At 47.2% G+C, this 24746-nt stretch overlaps 1 protein-coding gene across 9 annotated transcripts in view; it reads right to left on the minus strand.

The window, feature by feature from the left end:
- The window catches only part of LOC140422014 (uncharacterized), a 332008-nt gene that overhangs the window by 298340 nt on the left and 8922 nt on the right, over positions 1–24746 (minus strand). For 7 of the 9 annotated variants that reach the window (XM_072506978.1, XM_072506979.1, XM_072506977.1 and 4 more), the window contains one exon: positions 11593–16336. The exons of the other annotated variants lie outside the window; for them this stretch is intronic. In XM_072506978.1, the coding sequence (XP_072363079.1) occupies positions 14968–15978 (1011 nt within the window). In that variant the 5' untranslated portion in view covers positions 15979–16336 and the 3' untranslated portion in view covers positions 11593–14967. Of the gene's footprint in view, positions 1–11592; positions 16337–24746 lie in introns of those variants that run through there. 9 annotated transcript variants of the gene reach the window in all.

The raw sequence follows: 24746 nt of genomic DNA on the forward strand, positions 1-24746 counted from the left end.
ATGAGAGACCCTTTAAATGCTCTGACTGCGGGAGGGATTTCAAAAGCTCTCAGGTATTGATGGTCCACCAGCGCATTCACACTGAGGAGAGGCCGTTCAGCTGCTCTCACTGCACAAAGAGGTTTCAAGCATCATCCACACTGCGGAGACACCAGCGATACACAAGGGGTTGGATTCTGCTGTTATTGCTGCTGTTAATCACATCGAGGACTGAACCATGTTCATTCTGGCACTTGGTGAAATGGGAGGGTTGGAGGGTTTCTTTCTGCTGGATTGGTCGGTCTCACAACTTTGTTTCCAGGTGGCTGATGCTCTTTGAGCTTGGGGGAGCACATTTCCCTAAAATGATCCACAAAAGCTGATGAAGGGCATTTATTTTATCCCAGATAGTAATGTGTTTTCCCCCGGGGCTGTTCGTCCAGCTTATGTTGGGCTTCTCCGGAACATTGCAGCAGGCCGAGGACAGAAATGTGAGCCTGAGAGCAAGGTGATGAATTCTAATAGCAGCAAGCGGAAGGTCAGGGTCATGCTTGTGGACTGAGCGGAGGTGTTCCACAAAGAGGGCAGGGAACAGGCTACAGATGAATTAAAGTGTAGCTGAACCCATTGCACGATGGGAAATTTGGTCCAGTACCACAATAAAAAGAGCCCAATGATGGAAACCACAGGTGTCCAGACACAAGACATATCGTGGTGAACAAGAAAGGTCTTAAGCAAAAAATAGCAACTTTGTGTCCAAAAGGAGAAAGGGACATTGAAACCAGGCAACCTCAGACATTTGCTGAGCAAGAGAGTCACCTGACCTTTGTGGTGCAAAGGGCTTTTAAGATGGGAAGCAGCACAGGATAATGAAACAGAAGAATTACCTCAGCTACAAGAGTGTTTTAAACATAAGTCAGAACACATTCGAGAAGGGGAAGAAATGGTATAAAGGAAAGGGAGCCAAAGACTCAGGATCGACAAACCTGGAGTGAAAACCCTGGGAACAACCATTGCAGAAGAGATCAGTGAGGTACCCCCGGAGAAGAGCCCGGCTAGCTGTTCTGCTGGGGTGATACTTGAGTTTGATTTGTGAGTTGAGTCACATTAATTCGGACATTGAGGTAAAGAGTCTGTGCAACATTCATTGAGGTAAAGAGTCCGTGACAAAATATTCTGTGTGACATTCATCGAGATTAAAGTTTGAGTGACAGATTAGTACAAATAAAGAGTCTTTCAGTGAAATCAGTCTTGTGTAGTTTGTGTGACTTGTCAGTTGTGAACCCTCACGGAGAATAGGAGGCAACAAAAGAGAAACCATTTGGGTCCAGAACATTGTGAACATCATTTTACTCTGGTTGTCTTTGATCCTCAAGTCATTTTCTGTTTTTTTAACCATGTTCTGTTTCAATAACAAACCTTTATCAGTAATGTTAATTGGGGAGAAATAAGATTTCAAGAAATTGGGATAAAATAAAACAGGGAGTTGATAAGGACACTGTCTGAAGAGATTTTGCGGTGGGAATTAACACATCGGTGAGAAAAGCAAGTGTTTACCTATGTGACTAGAGGAAAACAATGGGGTGTAGATGAGGTAACTTCAAAGTGGAGAGGTCAGGAAATTGACACAAATATGCTGAAAGCTGACTCCACAAGGTGGATAACGTCAAAGGAAAGAATTATATATCCATAGCACAATGACTGAAGAATGGGACAGACACAACTACCATCACAGCCACACCTAGCTACAGAAACAATCTCCTGAAAAGAAGGAGCAGATTTCTCCTTTGCTGAAACTGAAAATGATTTTCCCAAACTTGGCAAATAACCTGCGCATGGTAACTATCTGCCAGATTTAGCTGACAGTTATATAATATTGGATGTTGGTTAGGAACAAAGGGGCATCTCAGAATTTAGCAAATGTAGGTAGTTCGGAACCAAGGGATGGTATCATGTCATACTGTGTGTGTATTGTCATCAGTGACATTAAGTGTTATGTGTAATAGTCCTTGTCATGTGTATTTTTTCTTTTAAGTTAATAAATATTCTTTATGAATTGTTCTCACAACGACTGGGCTATTCCTCCCTGGTTCACATATTTTTCTCACAGTTTACCAAATTGAAAATATACACCAAAGACCCGGTATTACAAGCTACCCTCATGGGTTTTGGGAAACTCCCGTATTCATCAACTGGGTTCTACATAATAAAAATATTTGATTTTGCTGGACTTTTCATGATTAGATTGATGCACTTTAGGAAAAGTGGGTGAGAGGGGTTGACAGGCTCTTCAACAGAAAGTGAGTCCCTCTCAGGTAATTGGCAAAGGAACCAGAGGGAGCTTAAAAAGGAAATTAGGAGAGCAAAAAGGGGTCATGAAAGGATACTGGCAAGTAAAGTAAAGGATAATCTTACGTTGTTTTACAAGTACAAGAATAACTAGGGAAAGTGTAGGCCCCATTAAGAACCACAATGGGACTTCCGGGTGCGGCGATGACCAGCTGAGTCGCACGTTTCGGCAGCTCCCTGTGAAACGGACTTTTGGGCTCTTGATAGGAGCCCCAACGGCAATTTTGACGGCTAAAAACACTGTGCGGTAAACCAGAAGGGAATCCCCCCTGGATACGGATGAAAAAAGGAGGAGAAAGTGGCCGGATTGCAGTGGATCCTTTAGAACAGCGGCAAGGAAGGCAAGCAAAAACCAAGATGGCGTCGGAAGGTGGCAGTTTAACATGGGGCCCTGAACAACAAGAGTTCTTGAAATGCTGTGTGGAAGAGATAAAAAAGGAAATGAAGAAAGAGCTGTTGGCCCCGATACTACAGGCGATCGAAGGGCTAAAGGAGGAACAAAAGACCCAGGAGCGGGAGCTTCGGGTCATGAAGGCAAAGGCAGCCGAGAATGAGGACGATATACAGGGCCTGGTGGTGAAGACGGAGATGCAGGAGGCACATCAGAAGCGATGTGTGGAAAGGTTGGAGGCACTGGAAAACAACGCAAGGAGGAACAACCTGAGGATTCTTGGTCTTCCTGAAGGTGTGGAGGGAGCGGACGTCGGGGCATATGTGAGCACGATGCTGCACTCGTTAATGGGAGCGGAGGCCCCGGCAGGACCGTTGGAGGTGGAGGGAGCATACCGAGTGATGGCGCGAGGACCGAGAGCAGGAGAAATTCCCAGAGCCATAGTGGTGAGATTCCTCCGTTTTAAGGATAGAGAAATGGTCCTTAGATGGGCGAAGAAAACTCGGAGCAGTAAATGGGAGAACGCGGTGATCCGCGTTTATCAAGACTGGAGTGCGGAGGTGGCGAGAAGGAGGGCGAGCTTTAATCGGGCCAAGGCGGTGCTTCATAAAAAGAAGATAAAATTTGGAATGCTGCAACCGGCAAGACTGTGGGTCACATATCGAGGGAGGCGCCACTACTTTGAGACGGCGGATGAAGCGTGGACTTTTATTGTGGAAGAAAAACTGGAATGAGCGGGTTATTAAAAAGAACGTTCGAACAAAGTGGTGGGGCGAATGTGGGGGGCAAAGAGGGGTTTTATGTACTAATCCTGCGATTTGGTAACTTTTCTCTCTCCCACAGGTGGTGATGGGGGGAGGTGGGGAGGTGGAGGAGATGGGGCGTTGGCCATTGGGGGCGGGGCCAAGGGAGAAGCGCGGGCTTGGTTCCCGCACTATGATAATCATGGCGGGAATAGAGAAGCAGGAAGGAGGGGGCGTCGCACGGTGCGAGCCGAGGTCACGGGGGGAAGCCGAGGTCAGCCAGAGTTTGCTGACTTCTGGGAGCAACATGGGGGGAGTAATTACGCTAGCGGGGGATCTAGCGGGGGGGGTGGGAGGGGGGAATTACTGGGTTGCTGCTGCTGGGGAGAGGGGGGAGCTGGTATGGGAGAGGATGGGTGGGGGGGCACCGCCTGGGGGAGATACAGCTGCGTGGGAACTGGGTGAGGAGCTGGAAAAAGGTGATGGCTAATCGACAAGGGGGGAGGGGGTAGGAAGCCCCCCAACTCGGCTGATCACGTGGAACGTGAGAGGGCTGAACGGGCCGATAAAGAGGGCATGGATACTCGCACACCTTAAGAAACTTAAGGCAGATGTGGTTATGTTACAGGAAACGCACCTGAAACTGATAGACCAGGTTAGGCTACGCAAAGGATGGGTGGGGCAGGTGTTCCATTCGGGGCTAGATGCGAAAAACAGGGGGGTGGCTATATTAGTGGGGAAGCGGGTAATGTTCGAGGCAAAGACTATAGTGGCGGATAACGGGGGCAGATACGTGATGGTGAGTGGCAAACTACAGGGGGAGACGGTGGTTTTGGTAAACGTATATGCCCCGAACTGTGATGATGCCAATTTTATGAGGCGGATGCTAGGACGCATTCCGGACCTAGAGATGGGAAAGCTGATAATGGGGGGAGATTTTAATACGGTGTTGGAACCAGGGCTGGATAGGTCGAAGTCCAGGACTGGAAGGAGGCCGGCAGCAGCCAAGGTGCTGAAAGATTTTATGGAGCAGATGGGAGGTGTAGACCCGTGGAGATTTAGCAGACCTAGGAGTAAGGAGTTCTCGTTTTTCTCCTATGTCCATAAAGTCTACTCGCGCATAGACTTTTTTGTGCTGGGTAGGGCATTGATCCCGAAGGTGAGGGGAACGGAGTATACGGCTATAGCCATTTCGGATCACGCTCCACACTGGGTGGACTTGGAGATAGGGGAGGAAACAGGAGGGCGCCCACCCTGGAGAATGGACATGGGACTAATGGCAGATGAGGGGGTGTGTCTAAGGGTGAGGGGGTGCATTGAAAAGTACTTGGAACTCAATGATAATGGGGAGGTCCAGGTGGGAGTGGTCTGGGAGGCGTTGAAGGCGGTGGTTAGAGGGGAGCTGATATCAATAAGGGCACATAAAGGGAAGCAGGAGAGTAAGGAACGGGAGCGGTTGCTGCAAGAACTGTTGAGGGTGGACAGACAATATGCGGAAGCACCGGAGGAGGGACTGTACAGGGAAAGGCAAAGGCTACATGTAGAATTTGACTTGCTGACTACAGGCACTGCAGAGGCACAATGGAGGAAGGCACAGGGTGTACAGTACGAATATGGGGAGAAGGCGAGCAGGTTGCTGGCACACCAATTGAGGAAAAGGGGAGCAGCGAGGGAAATAGGGGGAGTGAGGGATGAGGAAGGAGAGATGGAGCGGGGAGCGGAGAGAGTGAATGGAGTGTTCAAGACATTTTATAAAAAATTATATGAAGCTCAACCCCCGGATGGGAGGGAGAGAATGATGGGCTTCTTGGATCGGCTGGAATTTCCCAAGGTGGAAGAGCAGGAAAGGGTGGGACTGGGAGCACAGATCGAGGTAGAAGAAGTGGTGAAAGGAATTAGGAGCATGCAGACGGGAAAGGCCCCGGGACCGGATGGATTCCCAGTCGAATTCTATAGAAAATATGTGGACTTGCTCGCCCCGGTACTGACGAGGACCTTTAATGAGGCAAAGGAAAGGGGACAACTGCCCCCGACTATGTCTGAAGCAACGATATCGCTTCTCTTAAAGAAGGAAAAGGACCCGCTACAATGCGGGTCCTATAGACCTATTTCCCTCCTAAATGTAGATGCCAAGGTCCTGGCCAAGGTAATGGCAATGAGAATAGAGGAATGTGTCCCGGGGGTGGTCCACGAGGACCAAACTGGGTTTGTGAAGGGGAGACAGCTGAACACAAATATACGGAGGTTGTTAGGGGTAATGATGATGGCCCCACCAGAGGGAGAAACGGAGATAGTAGTGGCGATGGATGCCGAGAAAGCATTTGATAGAGTGGAGTGGGATTATTTGTGGGAGGTGTTGAGGAGATTTGGTTTTGGAGAGGGGTATGTTAGATGGGTGCAGCTGTTGTATAGGGCCCCAGTGGCGAGCGTGGTCACGAATGGACGGGGATCTGCATATTTTCGGCTCCATAGAGGGACAAGGCAGGGATGCCCTCTGTCCCCATTATTGTTTGCACTGGCAATTGAGCCCCTGGCGATAGCGTTGAGGGGTTCCAAGAAGTGGAGGGGAGTACTTAGGGGAGGAGAAGAGCACCGGGTATCTTTGTATGCGGACGATTTGCTACTATACGTGGCGGACCCAGCGGAGGGGATGCCAGAAATAATGCGGATACTTGGGGAGTTTGGGGATTTTTCAGGGTATAAATTGAACATGGGGAAAAGTGAGTTGTTTGTGGTGCATCCAGGGGAGCAGAGTAGAGAAATAGAGGACCTCCCGCTGAGGAAGGTAACAAGGGACTTTCGTTACCTGGGGATCCAGATAGCTAAGAATTGGGGCACATTGCACAGGTTAAATTTAACGCGGTTGGTGGAACAGATGGAGGAAGATTTCAAGAGATGGGATATGGTATCCCTGTCAATGGCAGGGAGGGTGCAGGCGGTTAAGATGGTGGTCCTCCCGAGATTCCTCTTTGTGTTTCAGTGCCTCCCGGTGGTGATCACAAAGGCTTTTTTTAAAAGGATTGAAAAGAGCACCATGGGTTTTGTCTGGGCCGGGAAGACCCCGAGAGTGAGGAAGGGATTCTTACAGCGTAGCAGGGATAGGGGGGGGGGGGGGCTGGCACTACCGAGCCTAAGTGAGTATTATTGGACCGCTAATATTTCAATGGTGAGTAAGTGGATGGGAGAGGAGGAGGGAGCGGCGTGGAAGAGATTAGAGAGGGCGTCCTGTAGGGGGACTAGCCTACAGGCTATGGTGACAGCCCCATTGCCGTTCTCACCGAGGAACTACACCACAAGCCCGGTGGTGGTGGCTACACTGAAGATTTGGGGACAGTGGAGACGGCATAGGGGAAAGACTGGAGCCTTGAGGGGGTCCCCGATAAGAAACAACCATAGGTTTGCCCCGGGGGGAATGGATGGGGGATATGGAATGTGGCAAAGAGCAGGAATAACGCAACTGAAAGATCTATTTGTGGATGGGAAGTTCGCGAATCTGGGAGCGCTGACCGAGAAATATGGGTTGCCCCAAGGGAATGCATTCAGGTATATGCAACTGAGGGCTTTTGCGAGGCAACAGGTGAGGGAATTCCCGCAGCTCCCGACACAAGAGGTGCAGGACAGAGTGATCTCAAAGACATGGGTGGGGGATGGTAAGGTGTCAGATATATATAGGGAAATGAGGGACGAAGGGGAGACTATGGTAGATGAACTAAAAGGGAAATGGGAAGAGCTGGGGGAGGAGATCGAGGAGGGGCTGTGGGCAGATGCCCTAAGCAGGGTAAACTCGTCGTCCTCGTGTGCCAGGCTAAGCCTGATTCAGTTTAAGGTATTACACAGGGCACATATGACTGGAGCACGGCTCAGTAAATTTTTTGGGGTGGAGGATAGGTGTGCGAGGTGCTCGAGAAGCCCAGCGAATCATACCCATATGTTTTGGTCATGCCCGGCACTACAGAGGTTTTGGATGGGGGTGACAAAGGTGCTTTCAAAAGTAGTAGGAGTCCGGGTCGAACCAAGCTGGGGGTTGGCTATATTTGGGGTTGCACAAGAGCCGGGAGTGCAGGAGGCGAGAGAGGCCGATGGTTTGGCCTTTGCGTCCCTAGTAGCCCGGCGCAGGATATTGCTAATGTGGAAAGAAGCCAAGCCCCCGGGGGTGGAGACCTGGATAAATGACATGGCGGGGTTTATAAAGCTAGAGCGGATTAAGTTCGTCCTAAGGGGGTCGGCTCAAGGGTTCACCAGGCGGTGGCAACCGTTCGTCGAATACCTCGCAGATAGATAGACGGAATGGGAAAAAGAAGGCAGCAGCAGCAGCCCAGGATCGGGGGGGGGGGGGGGGGGGGGGGGGGAGGAGGAACCAGAAGGACTCTCAGGGTTGTTAATATATACTGTATAGTATGTATAGGTCGTTGCTACAGATAATTATATATGGGACTGTTAAATTATATTTTTGGAGAGTGTTACTTGTGACAAGGCAGTTGCCAATTAGGGCTAGTTTTCATTTTTGTTATTTATTATTTATTCATTTTTTGTTTATAAAATAGGTCATTGTTATTTGTGCTGTTATAATATTGTGTAAAGGATGCACAATGTACTGTGTTGGTTGACCAAAAATTTTCAATAAAATATTTAATTAAAAAAAAAGAACCACAATGGTAATTTGTGTGTGGAGCCACAGGAAATGGGTAGATTTCTAAATGAATACTTTGTGTTGATGTTCACTCGTGAGAGGGACAATGTGGGTATAGAAATCAGGGATAAGGACTATAACTAAATTAAAGAGATTAACATAGACTGAGAGGAGGTTCTGAGTGGTCTGACAGGCTTAAAAGTAGACAAATCTCCACGGTCAGATGAAATGTATCCCAGGCTGTTGAGCGAGGCAAGGGAGGAAATAGCAGGGGCACTGACAATAATATTCAATTCCTCCCTGGCCACAAGAGAGGTGCAGGAGGACTGGAGAATAGCCAATGTGGTACCATTATTCAAGAAAGGAGGAAGGGATACACCAGGAAACTACAGGCGACGTCTAACCTCAGTGGTGGGGAAACTATTGGAAGAAATTCTGAGGGACAAAATTAATCTGCATTTGTAGGGGCAGGGATTAATCGACAACAGTCAGCACGGTTTTGTTCAGGGCAGGTCATGTCTGACCAACTTGATTGAATTTTTCGAAGAAGTGACCAGGTCTGTGGATGAGGGAAATGCATGTGACATCGTTGATTTGGACTTCACCAAAGCTTTTGATAAGGTCCCACATGAGAGATTGATAGCGAGGGTGAGAACCAATGGGATCCAAGGAAACTTAGCAAATTGGATCCAGAATTGGCAGAGTGGTAGGAAGCAGAGGGTGATGGTCGAGGAGTGTTTTCTGACTGGAAGCCTTTCCAGTGGGGTCCCACAGGGATCATTGTTAGGGCCCTTGCTGTTTGTGGTTTATATAAATGATTTAGACATGAATGTAGGGGGGTTGATCAGTAAGTTCGCAGATGATACGAAAATTGGTGGGGTGGTAAATAGTGAGGAGGATAGACTTAGATTGCAGGAAGGTACAGACGTGCAGGACAAATAAGGCAAGGGAATACATGATAAATGTCAGCACCCTGGGAAGCACCAAGATCAGAGAGACCTTGGTGTGCATGTACACTAGTCCCTTAAGGTAGCAGGGCAAGTGGATACAGTGGTTAAGGCATATGGTATACTTGCCTTTATTAGCCAAGGCATAGAGTTTAATAGCAGGGAGGTTATGATGGAAATATATAAAATGTTGGTTAGGCCACAGCTAGAGTATTGTGTGCAGTTCTGGAAACCACATTATAGGAGGGATGTGATCGCACTGGAAAGGGTGCAGAAGAGATTTACCAGGATGTTTCCTGGGCTGGAGAGTTTTAGCTATGAAGAGAGATTGGATAGACTGGGATTGTTTTCCTTGGAGCAGAGGAGACTGAGGGAGGACATCATTGAGAGGAAAGTGATGGGGGTTTTAAAGGGAAACTTTCCCTTTCTAACTTTCTATTGTCTATAGTGTCAGCTGTGGCTCAGTGGGCAGCTCTCTCACCTCTCAGTCAGAAGGTTGTGGGTTCATGTCCCAGTCCAGAGACCGGAGGACAACATTTTCATTTTTCCTGATCATGTTATTTGTAATTTAATTGATTTCAGCCACCCACAACTTACCATTTATAAATTCACTTAGGTTCTGTCTAGACTTTAACCAATTAAGGCAAAGGCAGATTCTCAAGAGAGCACATTTTAAAAAGAAGTTTATTAGATGAAAAAGGTTTACTAAACTTTAAGACATTGACTTTTACACCTTTCCACAAGTGATTGGACTGTAGAAGTGTAACCCTCTCTGGCTCGTTCTTTGACAGTAATTTCCTTGGAACTCGGCCTCGGGAGTATTTGGCCAACAAGGAAAACCTCTGGAAACTCTACTTTTATCCCCAAAGTGACCTTTACCTCACGTCAAAGTTGGGCCTGTTGTAACAGGACAATTGGTCAATTTGGTCACTAGATTAATGTAATTGGATCCCCAATTACTGACACCACCTCTCACTATCTCAGACAGGAATACAAAAGAACTGTTTCATACTATCCCTTTATCTGATTCTATACAATCCCTTATTCACACAGTTTCAAATGTTGAGGCTAATCAGAGTTTGAAGGTCTCTCTTGCCAGTACATTTATCTTCATTGCACATTTTTTACATACACAACAATTAAGCTTTTACATTTTTACAGAAAATAAAACTCAGTATTTTACCATAACTACAGATTTGTTCATTGTAAATCACTTAAGGCTCACTACTTATTCAATCATATGTTACTGATTGGTAGCTAATTAATAAAGGAATCTTTAATACATTTGGGAAAGACAAAACAGTATTCAAAAAGACAATTTGAGGAAGACAATGGGCGGGATTCTCCACTCCCGCGCCGAAGTGCCCACGCCGTCGAGGTTCACGACGGCGCGAAACGGCCCTTATCCCGACCGATTCAAGGCCCGATAATGGGCTAGGATCGGGGCCGCATCATCTACATGCGCCAGGCCTTGTCGCCGCGTAAAGGCGGCGCTGCATACATGACACGGCCGGTGCCGTATAACTGGCGTCACCCGCGCATGCGTGGTTGCCGTCCTCTCCGAGTCCGCCCCGCAAAAAGATGGTGGATGGATCTTGCGGGGCCGCAGAAGGAAGGAGGTGCTCCTTCAGAGAGGACGGCCCGACGATCGGTGGGCACCGATCGTGGGCCATCCCACATTTGAGGTACCCCCCCGGTGCAGGATCCCCCCTCCCCCCCCAGCATTCCCGCGCTGTTCCCGACGGCAGCGACCAGGTGTGGACGGCGCCGGGGGGAACACGACGTTTTGGTCTGGCCGCTCGGCCCATCCGGGCCTGAGAATAGCGGAGGTGCCGGAGAATCGCCATTTTGGGTGTCTCCGGCGATTCTCCGGCCTGCAGAACTCGACGGGGCCGTTCCCGCCGCTTGGGAGAATCACGGGAGGGCGTCGGACCGGCGTCGCGGGAAATTTTGGCGGCCTCATCCTGATCAGATTGAATAAACAGCCTTATCCTTGTGCCAGATTTTGGCAGAAGTGGATGTAGCTTATCAAAGTTACAGAAGAATTTCTCAGTTTTATCAAGTTTGATGAGCTTTGCAGTTTGTAGAAACATTTAGGTTTTAGAATATTAATGTCTAAACTGAAGATCATCACATGTTAAGAGCTTGACATGGCTTCCTTAACCTTGTTACTTTGAACAGTGATTGATTTCACCATAGCACAGTGGCTAGCACTGTCAGGGTCCCAGGTTCGATTCCCGGCTTGGGTCACTGTCTGTGTGGAGTATGCACAGTCTCCCTGTGTCTGCATGGGTTTCCTCCAGGTGCTTGGCGGATTTTCACAGTAACTTCATTGCAGTGTTAATGTAAGCCTACTTATGACAATAATAAAGATTATTATTATTTTGGAAAACTAAATTTTATTTCTGAGACATACCTACCGTTTCTGCCACAACAACAGTGACAACATTTCACAAGTACTTCATTGGCTGTAAAACACTTTAGGAGATCCTGTGGTCATGGAAGGTGCTATGGAAATGTAATTTCTTTTTAGAAATAGTCCCCAAACTTGGATATTTTGATTTGATTTATCGTCACGTGTACCAAGGTGCAGTGAAGTGTACAATCCAGACAGATAATTCCTTACAGGAAAACGCAGAGGACATACATAAATACACAATGTAAATACATAGACACAGGCATTGGGTGAGCATACGGAGTGTAGTACTACTCAGGAGAGAAGATGTGTGAAGAGATCAGTTCAATCCAGAACTCTGGTAACAGTGGGGAAGAAGCTGTTTTTGAATCTGTTAATGCGTGTTCTCAGACTTTTGTATCCCCTGCCCGATGGAAGAGGTTGGAAGAGAGAATAACCCGAGTGGGACAGGTCTTTGGATATATCACACCTGGTCCACTCATGATGATAACTAATAAAGATTGGGTCTTATATTTGTGTCATTACCGTGTCTTTCACTCCATTTCATAGAAGCTGGACAGCGGGAAATGATTTATTTTAAAGCAGAAGTTGTTGTGATTTGGGGTTCACTGCCTGACAAAGGTGCAGGAAGTAAATTCAACTGGAACTTTCAAAAGGCAACTGGACAGATTCTGGAGGAAAAGAAACTTGCTGGGCAATGGGACTAATTAGATAGTTCACTCAAAGAGCCAGCATGGGAATGATGTGCTCTCTGAGCTTTGTTAACATTTGTAGAAAGTGGTAAATACCTGGAACCCACTTCCTATCACGGGGGTAGAAACTGAGATGATGGAAAGTTTCCAAAAGGAAATTGGATGGCCACTTGAGGGAAATAAACCAACAGGGTTATGGGGATATAACGGGGGAATGGTTTGATTCTAGTGTCGGCATGGACTCAATGGGCAGAATGACCCCATTCTGCACTCTAATGCCTGTCTGATCTAAAGTGAGAAATTTCAGCTGCTCCAGTCTCTCCAACAAGTCCCTTGTCCCTGGTGCCATTTTTGTCAATGTCCTCTGTACCCTGTCTGAGAACCTCACATCTTTCCGAAAGTGTGGCCCATTTATAGGGTTCCATTCTAGAGGGATATAATAAAAAAGCAGGCAGGTTATGTTCAACTGTGTGGAGTCTGCACGTTCTCCCCGTGTCTGCGTGGATTTCCTCCCGGTGCTCCGGTTTCCTCCCACAAGTTCCGAAAGTCATGCTGCTCATTGAATTGGACATTCTGATTCTCCCTCTGTGTACCCGAACAGGTGCCGGAGTGTGGCCACTAGGGGACTTTCACAGTAACTTTATTGCAGTGTTAATGTAAGCCTACTTGTGACAATGATAAAGATTATTATTATATGGGGATGATAGTGTGGGGGGAAAAGTCATTGAAGTGGATGATCAGCCATGGTCATATTGAATGGTGGAGCAGGCTTGATGGGCTGAATGGCCAACTCCTGCTCCTATGTTCCAATGATACAAAGATAGGTAGGAAAGTAAGTTGTGAAGAGGACATAAGGGGACTACCAAGTGATATAGATAGGTTAAGTGGGTGGGAACTGATCTGCCAAATGGAGAATAATGTGGGAAAATGTAAACTTGTTCATTTTGGCAGAAAGAACAAAAAGCTTATTATCGAAATGGTCAGATTCAGAGGAAGCTGGGTGTCCAACAGCATGAATCATATCACATGTACAGCAAGTAATTAGGAAAGCTAGAATGTTATTGTTTATTGTGAGGGGAATTCAATACAAAATTAGGGAGGTCATGCTTCAGTTATAAAGGACATTGGTGAGACACTTTAAAAGTAATAACTTGTCCATTTCAGGCTGAGGAGAATTTTTTCTCTCAGAGGGTTGTGAGTCTTTGGAACTCTCTTCCTCAAAGGGCAGTGGAAGCCTTTTGAATATTTTGAAGGCGGCGCTGGATAGATTTTGATAAGCAAGGGGGTGAAAAGTTATCGTGGGGTCGGCGGGAATGTGGAGTTGAGGTTACAATCAGATCAGCCGGGAACTTACTGAATGGTGGAGCAGGCTCGAGGGGCCGAGTGGCCAACTCCTTCTCCTAATTCGTATGTTATCACATCCTTTATAATAGATTGTAGCATTTTCCATCCTACTGATGTCAGGCTAATGGGTCTGTGGTTCCGTTTTCTCTCTCCCTTCTTAAATATTGGAGTTATATTTACGACCTTCCAATCTGCAGGAACCATTCCAGAATCTATAGAATTGTGAAAGATGATCACCAATGTATCCACTATCTCTCCAGCCGCCTCTTTCGACACTCTGGGATGTAGAGCAGCAGCTTTTGGGGATTTATTAACTTTCAACCACATTAATTTCTCCAGTACTACTTTCTCACTAATACTAATCTCTTTCAGTTCCTCGTGCTCACTGGTCCCTTGGTTCTCTCATGTGTTGGGGACGATTTCTTTATCTTCCACCGTGAAGACAGACACACATTGTTCAGTTTCTCTGCCATTTCCTCATTCCCCATTATAAACTCTCCTGTCTCTGCCTGGAATGGACCCACATTGGTCTTTGTTAATCTTTTCCTTTTCACATTCCTATTGGAGCTTCTCCAGTCGTTTTTTACGTTTCTCGCCAGTTTGCTCTCATATTCTATTTTCTCTTTATCAGTTTCTTGGTCCTCCTTTGCTGAATTCTAAAACAAGTTCCCAATCCTCAGGCTCACTACTATTTTGGCCACTTTATGAGCCTCTCCTTTGATCTAATGGAATCTTTAACTTTTCTTGTTACCCACAATTGGATCACTTTTCCTGTTGGATTACTGATCCTTAAAGGAATCTATATATCTTGTATAAATGTGAAATGAAAGTCACCAGAGTCCCAGTGACCCATTGGCTGGTCTCACCTTTGAGAGAGAGAGAGCTGACTCGTGGTGATTTAACCTGAGGGTCACCACACCTCAAATGAGGGTCAATGTTGAGAAAGCGGGGCCTTTATTGATAACTTAAGCCGGTCTCTTGCTGGAGTCGCCCTGCATCATGAACCAGCCGTCCAGCCAACTGAGCTAACTGACCCCCTGGTAAATATGCACATAATTCCTTAAATATTAGCTATTCCCTGGCTCCCATCAGTTTCCCAGACCACCTCAGACAACTTGCCCCTCATACCCTGAGGTGAGGAAATACGCAGATAATTTTTGTTTAAAAACCTGTAACCACCACAGCCCATCTTCATGGCAACGTGGCATGCTTTGGGGGTTCCAAACAGAAATGGGAACTAAATATCTTCAAACCTCCAGGCACTCTTTCACTCTGTGATCCTTGTGAAATTTAGAACCAGGTATTCGCAACAAGGCTCAAAGAGCTTTAGCCGCTGCAGGCAAAGTCCCGAGACCAGCCAGTCCAGCAGAAAAAACCCTCCGATCATCCCCATTGACCAACTGTCAGAATGAACAAAATGCAGTCCTGGGCATAATTGAGAGCAGAAACAATAACAGCAGAATCCAACCCCTATAATCACTTGTGAACTTGTTGGTGTCTTAGCAGGTGCGATGAATCACAAAATCCCTTCCCACATTGAGAGCAAGTGAACGGCCTCTCCCCAGTATGAATTCTCTGATGAGAGTTCAGGCTGGATAACTGAGTGAATCCCTTCCCACACTGAGAGCAGGTGAACGGCCTCTCCCCAGTGTGAACTCGCTGGTGTGACTGCAGGGTAAATAACCGAGTGAATGCTTTCCCACATTGTGGGCAGGTGAATGGCCTCTCCCCAGTGTGAATTTGCTGGTGTTTCAGGAGGTGGGATGGATCACTGAATCCCTTCCCACACTGAGAGCAGGAAAACGGCCTATCCCCAGTGTGAATTCGTCCGTGAACCCTCAGTTGGGATAACCGACTGAATCCGTTCCCACACTGAGAACAGGTGAACGGCTTCTCCCCGGTGTGAACTCGCTGGTGTCTCCGCAGGCTGGATAACTCACTGAATCCCTTCCCACACTGAGGGCAGGTGAATGGCTTCTCCCCAGTGTGAATTCGCTGGTGTGTCCGTAGGTTGTCTAACCGAGCGAATTCCTTCTCACACTGAGAACAGGTGAACGGCTTCTCCCCAGTGTGAACTCGCTGGTGTGACCTCAGGCTGGATAACTCACGGAATCCCTTCCCACACACAGAGCAGGTGAACTGTTTCTCCCCAGTGTGAACGCGGTGGTGTTTATTCAGGTCGGATAACCGAGTGAATCTCTTCCCACAGCGAGAGCAGGTGAATGGCCTCTCCCCAGTGTGAACTCGCTGGTGTGCCCGCAGGTCGGATAACTGACTGAATCCCTTCTCACACTGAGAGCAGGTGAATGGCTTCTCTCCAGTGTGAACTCGCTGGTGTGTGTGCAGGTGGGAAAACTGAGTGAATCCCTTCCTACACACAGAGCAGATGAACGGCCTCTCCCCAGTGTGACTGCGTCGGTGAACTTCCAGCACAGATGGGGATGTGAATCCCTTCCCACAGTCCCCACATTTCCACGGTTTCTCCATGTTTTGGGTCTCCTCTTGTCTCTCCAGGTCGGACAATCAGTTGAAGCCTCGTCCACACACAGAACACGTGTACGGTCTCTCTCCGCTGTAAATGGCGTGATTTTTTTTAGGCTGTGTAACTGGTTAAAGCTCTTCCCACAGTCAGTCCCCTGGAACACTCTCACTCGGGTGTGTGTGTCTCGGTGTTTTTCCAGTCACATTGATGGTTAAAATCTTTTGCTGCCGACAGGTCGGGCAAACATTTCTTCTTTTGGTTTGAAAGGCTGATGATATTCAGATCCCAATGGATCGAGTGGCTCTGTCAGACCGAGATGTGACTTTTGAGATTCCTGTCTGTAATTCCTCCTCTTCTAATCTCCTGTAAAAGGAGTTTACAAAAGTCATCACTGTCAGTACAGGATAGAAATTCAGAACAGAAATTCTAGTTTCTATAGAACATTCTTTCCTTTCTCGTTCCCCATACCTAGTCTCCAGGGAGTGGACTCAGAAGGGCCGAGCATTGGAGCAGTAAGTATAAAAATCATACGGGGGGAATTTGCGGCCTAGGCTCCAGAGAGCAGACCCAGAGGGATGGAGTTTTCGAGCTGCGAGTACAAAAACCTTTAAAAAAAATTTTTAATTGCTTATTGTCACAAGTAGGCTTCAATGAAGTTACTGTGAAAAGCCCCTAGTCGCCACATTCCGGCGCCTGTTCGGGGAGGCTGGTACGGGATTCGCAGCCTTGTCTCCAGGGAGTGGACTCGGAGGGACGGAGTTTCAGAGCAGAGACTGTAGGAAGGGTGAGCTGGCTGACCACTGCACCCTGGTACAAGAGTCCATTCAAGCGGGGGAGCAAAATGATAAGTGGTAGTTGTCAGGGATTCTATAATTAGGGGAGCTGCCAACATCCTTTGGAAACAGGACCGAGAGTCCCACATGGTATGTTGCCTGCCTGGTGCCAGGGTGAGGGGCATCTCTAACCGGCTTGAAAGGATATTGGAGAGGGAGGGGGTGGATCCAGTTGCTGTGGTCCACATTGGGACAAACAACATTGGCAAGACTCGGAAAGAGGACCTGTTTCGGGAATATCAGGAACTAGGAACAAAATTAAAGAACAGGTTCTCAAGGGCTATAATCTCTGGATTATTACCGAGCCATGTGTAAACTGGCATAGGGATGAGAAAATTAGGGAAGTAAACACGTGGCTAAAGGAGTGGTGCCGGAAAGAGGGGTTCCATTTCATGGGGCACTGGCATCAGTATTGGGACAGGAGGGATCTGTACCGTTGGGACGGTCTCCACCTGAACCGATCTGGGACCAGTGTCCTCGTGGAAAGGATAAATAGGGAGGTCAGAAGGACTTTAAACTAACAAATGGTGGGGGAGGGGAAGGCCTCAGGGGAACCCAATACAGTTGCAAAAACAAGTAGCAGGGCAGAAGAACCTAACAGCTAATGGCAAAACTACAAGTAGTATACTGGTTAAAGCAAAAGTGAAAAGTAACAAACAAGCAAATAACAAACAAGTAAATAACAAAGAAGCAAATAACAAAGAAGCAAATAACAAAGAAGCAAATAACAAAGAAGCAAATAACAAAGAAGCAAATAACAAAGAAGCAGTGCTGAGCGAGCGGTCAGGGGGAACAGCCTGATTAAGAGTTCTGTAGACAAATACACGGAGTGTAAGGAATAAACTAGATGAGCTGCAGGCGCAAATGCAAGTTGAAGATTATGATGTTGTCGCTATTACAGAGACTTGGCTGCAGGATGGTCAGGTCTGGGAACTAAATATACCGGTTATAAAGTTGACAGGAGGGACAGAGAATATGGCAGAGGGGGTGGATCAGCCTTACTGATCAGAAATACTATCACCTCAATGTCTCGGATCGTGTTTTCCGGGTCCTTAAGGGGGAGGGGGAGCAGCTCCAAGTCGTGGTCCACATTGGCACTAACGACATAGGTAGGAAAGGGGACAAGGATGTCAGGCAGGCTTTCAGGGAGCTAGGATGGAAGCTCAGAACTAGAACAAACAGAGTTGTTATCTCTGGGTTGTTGCCTGTGCCACGTGATAATGAGATGAGGAATAGGGAGAGAGAGCAATTAAACACGTGGCTACAGGGATGGTGCAGGCGGGAGGGATTCAGATTTCTGGATAACTGGGGCTCTTTCTGGGCCTCTGTAGCCAGGGAAGAGATTGCTGAGCCTTTGGCTTTGATTTTTATGTCATCATTGGCTACAGGAATAGTGCCAGAGGACTGGAGGATAGCAAATGTGGTCCCTTTGTTCAAAAAGGGGAGTAGGGACAACCCCGGCAACTATAGACCAGTGAGCCTCACGTCTGTAGTGGGTAAAGTCTTGGAGGGGATTATAAGAGACAAGATTTATAATCATCTAGATAGGAATAATATGATCAGGGATAGTCAGCATGGCTTTGTGAAGGGTAGGTCATGCCTCACAACCCTTATCGAGTTCTTTGAGAAGGTGACTGAACAGGTAGACGAGGGTAGAGCAGTTGATGTGGTGTATATGGATTTCAGCAAAGCGTTTGATAAGGTTCCCCACGGTAGGCTATTGCAGAAAATACGGAGGCTGGGGATTGAGGGTGATTTAGAGATGTGGATCAGAAATTGGCTCGCTGAAAGAAGACAGAGGGTGGTGGTTGATGGGAAATGTTCAGAATGGAGTTCAGTTACAAGTGGCGTACCACAAGGATCTGTTCTGGGGCCGTTGCTGTTTGTCATTTTTATCAATGACCTAGAGGTTGGGTGAGTAAATTTGCAGACGACACTAAAGTCGGTGGTGTTGTCAACAGTGTGGAAGGAAGTAGCAGGTTACAGAGGGACATAGATAAGCTGCAGAGCTGGGCTGAGAGGTGGCAAATGGAGTTTAATGTAGAGAAGTGTGAGGTGATTCACTTTGGAAGGAATAACAGGAATGCGGAATATTTGGCTCATGGTAAAGTTCTTGGAAGTGTGGATGAGCAGAGGGATCTAGGTGTCCATGTACATAGATCCCTGAAAGTTGCCACCCAGGTTGATAGGGTTGTGAAGAAGGCCTATGGAGTGTTGGCCTTTATTGGTAGAGGGATTGAGTTCCGGAGTCAGGAGGTCATGTTGCAGCTGTACAAAACTCTGGTACGGCTTCATTTGGAGTATTGTGTACAGTTCTGGTCACCGCATTATCGGAAGGACGTGGAGGCTTTGGAGAGGGTGCAGAGGAGATTTACCAGGATGTTGCCTGGTATGGAGGGAAAATCTTATGAGGAAAGGCTGATGGACTTGAGGTTGTTTTCGTTGGAGAGAATAAGGTTAAGAGGAGACTTAATAGAGGCATACAAAATGATCAGGGGGTTAGATAGGGTGGACAGTGAGAGCCTTCTCCCGCGGATGGAAATGGCTGGCACGAGGGGACATAGCTTTAAACTGAGGGGTAATAGATATAGGACAGAGGTCAGAGGTAGGTTCTTTACGCAAAGAGTGGTGAGGCCGTGGAATGCCCTACCTGCAACAGTAGTGAACTCGCCAACATTGAGGGCATTTAAAAGTTTATTGGATAAGCATATGGATGATAATGGCATAGTGTAGGTTAGATGGCTTTTGTTTTTTGACTTCCCATGTCGGTACAACATTGTGGGCCGAAGGGCCTGTACTGCGCTGTATCGTTCTATGTTCTAATGGTGAGGGGGGAAACAATGAGGGGAAAGCATCCAGTGGAGACCATAGGAGTGGAACTGAGGAAGAAAAAAATCTAAAACTGAAATGGGTGTTGTGTATCGACCCCCTGGTGGCAGTTCTGAGGCACTAGATTGTATAAAGGCAGAAATTAGGCGAGTGTGTAGCAAAGGCAGAGTAGTATTAATGGGGGGATTATAACTGACACACAGATTGGGAGAGGCAGACAAGCACCTGTCAGAATGGGAGTGAATTTCTGGAATGTGTCCGGGATAGTTTCCTGCAGCAATATGTTCCAGATGTAACAAAGGGATAGGCAATATTAGATTTAGCTATGAGCAAGGGCCAGCACGGTGGTGCAGTGGTTAGCACTGCTACCTTACGAAGCCGAGGACCCGAGTCACTGTCCGTGTGAAGTTTGCACATTCTCCCCGTGTCTGCGTGGGTCTCACCCCCACAACCCAAAAAGATGTGCAGGGTAGGTCAATTGGCCACGCTAAATTGTCCCTTAATTGGGGGGGAAAAAAAGAATTGGATTACTCTAAATTTATTTGAAAAAAGATTTAATTATGAGTAATAACCCTAATTTAGTTGGTAGCCTAACTGTGCGCAAACATTTATCAAATAGTGATCATAACATGTTGAATTCAGTGTAGTGTTTGAAAGTGAAAAGCACGTTACAGACAGTAGAATTTTAGACTTGGGTAAGGCTGACGTTAACGGGATGAGACAGAGACTGTCCTCGGTAAACTGGGGAGATCTGTTAATGGGTCAAACAACTGAAGATCAGTGGAGAATATTGAAAGAAACATTTAACGAGATACAGAGAAAGTGTATACCCCCGAGAGGAAAAGGTTCCACTTCACAAACAAAAAAGCAGCCATGGACAAATAAGAGGTTAGGGACAGTTTAAAACTAAAAGAAAGGGCGCACAAAAATACAAGACATAGTACAGATCCGGACGAATGGGATAGGTACAAGGAACAGCAAAGGGTCACAAAGCAGCTTGTTAGAGCGACTAAAAGGGATTATGAAAGGAAACTCACAAGGGACATCAATATCAATGAGAAGAAATGTTTAGTTATATAAAGGGAAAGCGGGTGTGAAGAGCAATGTAGGCCCAGTAAAAGCTGGAAATGGAGATATTGTCAGTGATAATGGGGGAATGGCAGACACGTTGAACAATTACTTTGCCTCAGTATTTACAGTTGAAAAGGAGGATAACTTTCCAGAAGTCACAAAAAAATTAATAGTCGATAGAGGACAGGGACTTAAAATAATTTGTGTAAATATAGATTATATTTATATTTATTGTCACGTGTACCAAGGTACAGTGAAAAATATTGTTCTGCGTACAGTCCAGGCAGATCGTTTCATTTATGAAAAAACATAGGACGTATAGTAAATACAATGTAAATACACAGACAAACAAACAAAGAACAAAGAAATGTACAGCACAGGAACAGGCCCTTCGGCCCTCCAAGCCCGTGCCGACCATTCTGCCCGACTAAACTACAATCTTCTACACTTCCTGGGTCCATATCCCTCTATTCCCATCCTATTCATGTATTTGTCAAGATGCCCCTTAAACGTCACTATCGTCCCTGCTTCCACCACCTCCTCCGGTAGTGAGTTCCAGGCACCCACTACCCTCTGCGTAAAAAACTTGCCTCGTACATCTACTCTAAACCTTGCCCCTCTCACCTTAAACCTATGCCCCCTAGTAATTGACCCCTCTACCCTGGGGAAAAGCCTCTGACTATCCACTCTGTCTATGCCCCTCATAATTTTGTATACCTCTATCAGGTCTCCCCTCAACCTCCTTCGTTCCAGTGAGAACAAACCGAGTTTATTCAACCGCTCCTCATAGCTAATGCCCTCCATACCAGGCAACATTCTGGTAAATCTCTTCTGCACCCTCTCTAAAGCCTCCACATCCTTCTGGTAGTGTGGCGACCAGAATTGAACACTATACTCCAAGTGTGGCCTAACTAAGATTCTATACAGCTGCAACATGACTTGCCAATTCTTATACTCAATGCCCCGGCCAATGAAGGCAAGCATGCCGTATGCCTTCTTGACTACCTTCTCCACCTGTGTTGCCCCTTTCAATGACCTGTGGACCTGTACTCCTAGATCTCTTTGACTTTCAATACTCTTGAGGGTTCTACCATTCACTGTATATTCCCTGCCTGTATTAGACCTTCCAAAATGCATTACCTCACATTTGTCCGGATTAAACTCCATCTGCCATCTCTCTGCCCAAGTCTCCAAACAATCTAAATCCTGCTGTATCCTCCGACAGTCCTCATCGCTATCTGCAATTCCACCAACCTTTGTGTCGTCTGCAAACTTACTAATCAGACCAGTTACATTTTCCTCCAAATCATTTATATATACTACAAAGAGTAAAGGTCCCAGCACTGATCCCTGTGGAACACCACTGGTCACAGCCCTCCAATGAGAAAAGCATCCTTCCATTGCTCCTATGCCTTCTATGGCCTAGCCAGTTCTGTATCCACCTTGCCAGCTCACCCCTGATCCCGTGTGACTTCACCTTTTGTACTAGTCTACCATGAGGGACCTTGTCAAAGGCCTTACTGAAGTCCATATAGACAACATCCACTGCCCTACCTGCCTCAATCATCTTAGTGACCTCCTCGAAAAACTCTATCAAGTTAGTGAGACACGACCTCCCCTTCACAAAACCGTGCTGCCTCTCACTAATACGTCCATTTGCTTCCAAATGGGAGTAGATCCTGTCTCGAAGAATTCTCTCCAGTAGTTTCCCCACCACTGAAGTAAGGTTCACCGGCCTGTAGTTCCCGAGATTATCCTTGCTACCCTTCTTAAACAGAGGAACAACATTGGCTATTCTCCAGTCCTCCGGGACATCCCCCGAAGACAGCGAGGATCCAAAGATTTCTGTCAAGGCCTCAGCAATTTCCTCTCTAGCCTCCTTCAGTATTCTGGGGTAGATTCCATCAGGCCCTGGGGACTTATCTACCTTAATATTTTTTAAGACACCCAACACCTCGTCTTTTTGGATCTCAATGTGACCCAGGCTATCTACACACCCTTCTCCAGACTCAACATCTACCAATTTCTTCTCTTTGGTGAATACTGATGCAAAGTATTAATTTAGTACCTCGCCCATTTCCTCTGGCTCCACACATAGATTCCCTTGCCTATCCTTCAGTGGGCCAACCCTTTCCCTGGCTACCCTCTTGCTTTTTATGTACGTGTAAAAAGCCTTGGGATTTTCCTTAACCCTATTTGCCAATGACTTTTCGTGACCCCTTCTAGCCCTCCTGACTCCTTGCTTAAGTTCCTTCCTACTTTCCTTATATTCCACGCAGGCTTCGTCTGTTCCCAGCCTTTTAGCCCTGACAAATGCCTCCTTTTTCTTTTTGACGAGGCCTACAATATCTTTCGTCATCCATGGTTCCCGAAAATTGCCGTATTTATCCTTCTTCCTCATAGGAACATGCCGGTCCTGAATTCCTTTCAACTGCCACTTGAAAGCCTCCCACATGTCAGATGTTGATTTGCCCTCAAACATCCGCCCCCAATCTATGTTCTTCAGTTCCCGCCTAATATTGTTATAATTAGCCTTCCCCCAATTTAGCACATTCATCCTAGGACCACTCTTATCCTTGTCCACCAGTACTTTAAAACTTACTGAATTGTGGTCACTGTTACCGAAATGCTCCCCTACTGAAACATCTACCACCTGGCCGGGCTCATTCCCCAATACCAGGTCCAGTACCGCCCCTTCCCTAGTTGGACTGTCTACATATTGTTTTAAGAAGCCCTCCTGGATGCTCCTTACAAACTCCGCCCCGTCTAAGCCCCTGGCACTAAGTGAGTCCCAGTCAATATTGGGGAAGTTGAAGTCTCCCATCACCACAACCCTGTTGTTTTTACTCTTTTCCAAAATCTGTCTACCTATCTGCTCCTCTATCTCCCGCTGGCTGTTGGGAGGCCTGTAGTAAACCCCCAACATTGTGACTGCACCCTTCTTATTCCTGATCTCTACCCATGTAGCCTCACTGCCCTCTGAGGTGTCCTCTCGCAGTACAGCTGTGATGTTCTCCCGAACCAGTAGCGCAACTCCGCCTCCCCTTTTACATCCCCCTCTATCCCGCCTGAAACATCTAAATCCTGGAACGTTTAGCTGCCAATCCTGCCCTTCCCTCAACCAGGTCTCTGTAATGGCAACAACATCATAGTTCCAAGTACTAATCCAAGCTCTAAGTTCATCTGCCTTACCCGTAATACTTCTTGCATTAAAACATTTGCACTTCAGGCCACCAGACCCGCTGTGTTCAGCAACTTCTCCCTGTCTGCTCTGCCTCAGAGCCACACTGTCCCTATTCCCTAGTTCTCCCTCAATGCTCTCACCTTCTGACCTATTGCTCCCGTGCCCACCCCCCTGCCATACTAGTTTAAACCCTCCCGTGTGACACTAGCAAACCTCGCGGCCAGGATATTTATGCCTCTCCGGTTTAGATGCAACCCGTCCTTCTTATACAGGTCATACCTGCCCCGGAAGAGCTCCCAGTGGTCCAGATAATGGAAACCCTCCCTCCTACACCAGCTGTTTAGCCACGTGTTTAGCTGCTCTATCTTCCTATTTCTAGTCTCACTGGCACGTGGCACAGGGAGTAATCCCGAGATTACAACCCTCGAGGTCCTGTCTTTTAACTTTCTGCCTAGCTCCCTGAACTCCTGCTGCAGGACCTCATGCCCCTTCCTGCCTATGTCGTTAGTACCAATATGTACAACGACCTCTGCCTGTTTGCCCTCCCCCTTCAGGATGCCCTCTACCCGTTCGGAGACATCCTGGACCCTGGCACCAGGGAGGCAACATACCATCCTGGAGTCTCTTTCACGTCCACAGAAGCGCCTATCTGTGCCCCTGACTATAGAGTCCCCTATTACTATTACTCTTCTGCGCTTTGACCCTCCCTTCTGAACATCAGAGCCAGCCGTGGTGCCACTGCTCTGGCTGCTGCTGTTTTCCCCTGATAGGCTATCCCCCCCGACAGTATCCAAAGGGATATATCTGTTCGCGAGGGGGACAACCACAGGGGATTCCTGCACTGACTGCCTGCCCT

Source organism: Scyliorhinus torazame, chromosome 5 (assembly GCF_047496885.1).
Source record: "Scyliorhinus torazame isolate Kashiwa2021f chromosome 5, sScyTor2.1, whole genome shotgun sequence".
NCBI lineage: Eukaryota > Metazoa > Chordata > Chondrichthyes > Carcharhiniformes > Scyliorhinidae > Scyliorhinus > Scyliorhinus torazame.